The sequence below is a fragment of the Lethenteron reissneri genome, chromosome 60 (genome assembly GCF_015708825.2).
Source record: "Lethenteron reissneri isolate LAM-NWPU_2019-01 chromosome 60, ASM1570882v1, whole genome shotgun sequence".
NCBI lineage: Eukaryota > Metazoa > Chordata > Hyperoartia > Petromyzontiformes > Petromyzontidae > Lethenteron > Lethenteron reissneri.
This window is the reverse complement of record NC_083838.1, coordinates 1,762,777-1,768,454: the sequence shown is the minus strand read 5'-3', so window position 1 is coordinate 1,768,454 and position 5,678 is coordinate 1,762,777. Positions and strand designations below refer to the sequence as shown.

At 55.5% G+C, this 5,678-nt stretch overlaps 1 protein-coding gene across 2 annotated transcripts in view; it reads left to right on the top strand.

Moving 5' to 3' along the window:
• The first annotated feature begins 1,543 nt into the window (after positions 1-1,543).
• The window catches only part of LOC133357944 (WW domain-containing oxidoreductase-like), a 12,828-nt gene continuing 8,693 nt past the window's right edge, over positions 1,544-5,678 (top strand). The window contains exons 1-4 of one of the 2 annotated variants that reach the window (XM_061576147.1): positions 1,544-1,678; positions 3,905-3,969; positions 4,570-4,627; positions 5,513-5,678. The exon at positions 5,513-5,678 is cut by the window's right edge and continues 31 nt beyond it. In XM_061576147.1, coding sequence (XP_061432131.1) covers positions 1,572-1,678; positions 3,905-3,969; positions 4,570-4,627; positions 5,513-5,678 — 396 coding nt within the window. In that variant the 5' untranslated portion in view covers positions 1,544-1,571. Of the gene's footprint in view, positions 1,696-3,904; positions 3,970-4,569; positions 4,628-5,512 lie in introns of both variants that reach the window. The other variant, XM_061576148.1, reaches the window with a different exon arrangement.

The following is a 5,678-nucleotide window of genomic DNA, read 5'->3' as shown; positions in this document are numbered from 1 at the left end:
CCATCTTAGGTGGGGGGGGGGGTGAAACTCCCCTACAGTTGCATAACCGTGGCCATCTTAGTGGGGGGGGGGGGAAACTCCCCTACAGTTGCATAACCGGTGGCCATCTTAGGTGGGGGTGGTGAAACTCCCCTAAAGTTGCATAACCGGTGGCCATCTTAGGTGGGGGAAAACGTCCCTACAGTTGCATAACCGGTGGCCATCTTAGGTGGAGAAGAAACTCCCCTACAGTTGCATAACCAGTGGCCATCTTAGGTGGGGGGAAACTCCCCTACAGTTGCATAACCGGTGGCCATCTTAGGTGGGGGGGAAACTCCCCTACAGTTGCATAACCGGTGGCCATCTTAGGTGGGGGGGAAACTCCCCTACAGTTGCATAACCGTGGCCATCTTAGGTGGGGAGGGGAAACTCCTACAGTTGCATAACCAGTGGCCATCTTAGGTGGGGGGGGGGTGTGAAACTCCCCTACAGTTGCATAACCGGTGGCCATCTTAGGTGGGGGGGGGGGGTGAAACTCCCCTACAGTTGCATAACCAGTGGCCATCTTAGGTGGGGGGGGGGGTGAACTCCCCTACAGTTGCATAACCAGTGGCCATCTTAGGTGGGGGGGTGTGAAACTTCCCTACAGTTGCATAACCAGTGGCCATCTTAGGTGGGGGGGGGGGTGAAACTCCCCTACAGTTGCATAACCGGTGGCCATCTTAGGTGGGGGGTGGGGGGGTGAAACTCCTCTACAGTTGCATAACCGGTGGCCATCTTAGGTGGGGGGGGGGGGGTGAAACTCCCCTACAGTTGCATAACCGGTGGCCATCTTAGGTGGGAAGAAACTCTCCTACAGTTCATCTTCTTGGTTCTTTCGGTAAAGTCACGTAGAAGGGAAGTAATAAAATAATAAAAATAAAACATAATAAAACAATTCTCACGACGTTTCGGCCACAACGCAAGCAGCCGTCCTCAGGTGAAAACCAGGTCCGTCGAGGCGACAGAGTCTGAATGAAACAGCACACGAGCTTGGAGCATATATATAAGCTGGGGCGCATTGACAAATGAAATTGCATATCAAAAGGAATTTAGCATATTTATGGGAAAATGCAGGAATGTGATTTGTACTGCATATGCATGTGCATTATCCCCTACAGTTGCATAACCGGTGGCCATCTTAGGTGGGGAGGGGAAACTCCTACAGTTGCATAACCAGTGGCCATCTTAGGTGGGGGGGGGGTGATGAAACTCCCCTACAGTTGCATAAACCAGTGGCCATCTTAGGTGGGGGTGGTGAAACTCCCCTACAGTTGCATAACCGGTGGCCATCTTAGGTGGGGGTGGTGAACTCCCCTACAGTTGCATAACCGGTGGCCATCTTAGGTGGGGGTGGTGAAACTCCCCTACAGTTGCCTACCAGTGGCCATCTTAGGTGGGGGTGGTGAAACTCCCCTACAGTTGCATAACCGGTGGCCATCTTAGGTGGGGGGTGGTGAAACTCCCTACAGTTGCATAACCGGTGGCCATCTTAGTGGGGGGTGCTCCAGTTGGTGACGTCCGCCCCTCACCGCCGTGGCCGCGTACGGACGATGTCGGCGCTTCGCTACGCGGGTCTGGACGACACGGACAGCGAGGACGAGCTCCCGCCCGCCTGGGAGGAGCGGTCGACGCCGGACGGATGGATTTACTACGTCAAGTGAGCGGGACGGGATGGTGGGTGGTGTGGGTGGGTGGTGGGTGTTAATGACGTACTGGAACAATCCCGTGTGTATGGGGTGAAAGAGTTTCGTGGTTTATACGGATTTCGACCGCGACAAAGAAAGATGTTTTTAAAAAAAATTCTAGTGCTGTGCTCGGGGTGAGGTGGACTATTTGAACATTAACAAGAAATAAAAAATAGAAAAATAAAAAATTCGCCGGATCGATTTCGTCGAATCGATTTCGCAACGGGGACCGCCGTGAATCGAATCGATTCCTTTGGCCGCTCCCCTCCCCCCGTGCTGCGCGCTCGGAATCGCGAATCGAGAGCGGAGTCGAGAAATCGATTTGGTTTCGATTCTTGAAATGTGTTGATTTCTTAGAGGGGGGGAGTCGGGAGAGAACGAAGCAGTACACACGTGTAGCAGTACACGCGGGGCAGTACACGCGGGGGCAGTACACGCGTGGGGGCAGTACACGCGTGGGGGCAGTACACGCGTGGGGGCAGTACACGCGTGGGGGCAGTACACGCGTGTGAGCGGGGCAGTACACGCGTGTGAGCGGGGCAGTACACGCGTGGGGCAGTACACGCGTGGGGGCAGTACACGCGTGGGGGCAGTACACGCGTGGGGGCAGTACACGCGTGGGGGCAGCGGCGAGCACCACCGTACAGTGCACACAGTACAGTGCAACACAGTACAGTGCACAAAGTGCAGTGCACACAGTACAGTGCAACACAGTACAGTGCAACACAGTACAGTGCAACACAGTACAGTGCAACACAGTACAGTGCAACACAGTACAATGCAACACAGTACAATGCAACACAGTACAGTGCAACACAGTACAGCGCACAAAGTACAGCGCACAAAGTACAGTGCAACACAGTACAATGAGCACAGCGCACAAAGTACAGTGCAACACAGTACAGTGCACGAAGTACAGTGCAACACAATACAGTGCACACAATACAGTGCACACTGTACAGTGCACCACGGTACAGTGCACCACGGTACAGTGCACACAGTGGAGGCCCTGCAGAATGTGAATCTGTGTGTAGGCTGCAGGAGGAGAAATCCGAAGAGCTCTAAAGCTCTTATCGTCACAGATGTCCAGTCGGGGTAGTGGGGTCGGCAAGTTACAACAACAACAACCGATTTAACTTTTACTGGTAGGAACCTCCTGGTTACACCAGCCCACAGGGGATTATTGTGTCCGTCCGTCGTGCAGGGAGGGGCTGGGTGGGGAGGGAGGGGCTGGGTGAGGGGTGGGGCTGGGTGGGGAGTGGGGCTAGGTGGGGAGGGGCTGGGTGGGGAGTGGGGCTGGGTGGGTGGGGGCTGGGTGGGGAGGGGCTGGTCACCCCGTGGTGCCCTTATAAAACTCAACGTTTGACCTACTCACGCCGGCTTGTGCCCGCCCTCACAGTCGGGCATATTTGCGGAATACACCACGCCGCCGTTGACCCTGCAGGCCATTGACCGAGCAACCCAACGTTCCTACCAGCTCCCTCCGCAGGAATGTGTTTTTTTATTTGAGCCATATAGATCTTGACTTGAAGCTTTCGTGACTGCAGAAATTCATGTTCTTTGGGTCTTTCGAGGAAGTCACGTGGATAGGTTCAAAGAAAATAACAAAAAGCTGCGACGTTTCGATCGCAACACAAGCGGTCGTCTTTGAACCTATCTGCGTGACTTTACCGAAAGACCCGAAGAATACCTGCCCATCGCAAACGATAGCTCAACGAAATGGCTTATCGCCATAATCATCATCACGTGGAAATTTAAACGCGTGACGTTGATTCTAAATGTGGAGGGTGAATCCGGAGGACTCGGAGAAAATTCCACACGACCACGGGGAAAGAGAGAGAGAGAGACACCGCAAACTCCAAATATACAGCAGCAGGCGCCAGGATCGGGATCGAACCCACGACCTCCTGTACACCAGGCGAGGTAGTTAACATCTAGCCACCGTGATGATAATGATGAGAGAGACGCAGACTCCAAATATACAGCAGGCGCCAGGATCGGGATCGAACCCACAACCTCCTGTACACCAGGCGAGGTAGTTAACATCTCCTAGCCACCGTGATGATGATGATGAGAGACACGCAAACTCCAAATATACAGCAGCAGGCATCAGGACATGATTGTGGTTGGACATGATTGCGGCCGCTTCCACAGTAACTCTGTCTCCTCTTCCCCCTCTCGCCCGCCTCCACTCAAAGTCATGCAGAGCAGAAGACCCAGTGGGACAACCCCAAGACAGGCAAACGCAAGAAGGTGGCTGGAGGTGAGCGTTCATCATCATCATCGTGACTTTACCGAAAGAACCAAGAAGATCATCATCGTCGTCATGATGATCATCTTCTTAGTCATGTTTAGCGCTAATCGCTACGCCACCGCTCCCCACAGGTAAAAACACACACAGACAGACATACACACACAGACACACACACAGACACTGACACACACACAGATACACACACACACAGATACACACACACAGACACACACACAGACACACACACAGACACTGACACACACACAGATACACACACAGACACACACACAGACACTGACACACACACAGGCACTGACACACACACAGACACACACACACAGACACACACACACTGACACAGACACTGACACACAGACACTGACACACACACAGACACACACACAGACACACACACAAAGATCCCGCCTTTGTCTCCCTCGTGGTGATGTTTACACACCGTACCCGGCCGAGTACGGGTAGGGTATGGGTAGGGTACGGCCGGGTACAGATACGGGTACGGGTACCCGCTTGCGACCCTGGTGCGGCCGGGTACAGGTACGGGTAAGGAATCAAAACCCGTTTGCGACCTCTGGCCTCTCTTCACCGCAGAGCTCCCGTACGGGTGGCAGCAACTCGTGGACGCCAAGGGCCAAGTCTACTTCACCGAGTGAGTGCACACACACGCACACACACACACGCACGCGCACGCACACACACGCACACGCACACACGCACACGCACACGCACACACGCACACACGCACACACACGCACACACAGACACACGCACACGCACACGCACACACACACACGCACACACACACACGCACACACACACGCACCGTCGTCACGGAGTGAGTGCGCACGCACGCATCGTCACCGTCGTCACGGAGTGAGTGCGGTCACACACACACCGTCGTCACGGAGTGAGTGTGGTCACACGCCACGTGCACGCGACGTTGAGTTCAACACGCACTTCCAACGTACAGGCGCGTGCCTACGCGTGGCTGTTGCTGCTGTTGCTGCTGCTGTTGCTGCAGCTGCTGCTGCTGTTGCTGCTGCTGCTGTTGCTGCAGCTGCTGCTGCTGTTGCTGCAGCTGCTGCTGCTGTTGCTGCAGCTGCTGCTGCTGTTGCTGCAGCTGCTGCTGCTGTTGCTGCAGCTGCTGCTGCTGTTGCTGCAGCTGCTGCTGCTGTTGCTGCAGCAGCTGCTGCTGCTTCCCCGGTCGTCTGCGGGTTCCTCCTCCTCCTCCACCTGGCGGCGCCCCTGAGTTGTCGTCCTCGCGACGTCTTTCTGTCTGTCTCGCTCACTCGCTTTCTCGCTCTGTCTCGCACTCTCTCTCTCACTCACTCTCTCTCTCGTTGTGTCTCTCTCTGTCTCGCTCTTTGTCTCACTGTCTCTCTCTCTCTCTGTCTCGCAATCTCTCTCCCACTTGCTCTCACTCTCTCTCGCTCTCTCGTTCTCTCTCTCTCTCTCTGTCTCACTCTCTCTCTCTCCCACTCGCTCACTCTCTCTCTCGCTCTCTCTCTCTGGCCACCGCGCGTCCTGCGAGCAGCCACATCAACGGGCGCACGACGTTTGTGGACCCGCGCCTCGCCTTCCCCGTGGAGCAGACGGGGGCGGCTCGCTCCTCCTCCTCCGCCGCCGCGTTCCGCCAGCGCTTCGACGGCAGCAGCACGGCACTCGACGTGCTGCAGGGTCGCGACCTCAGCGGCGTCGTC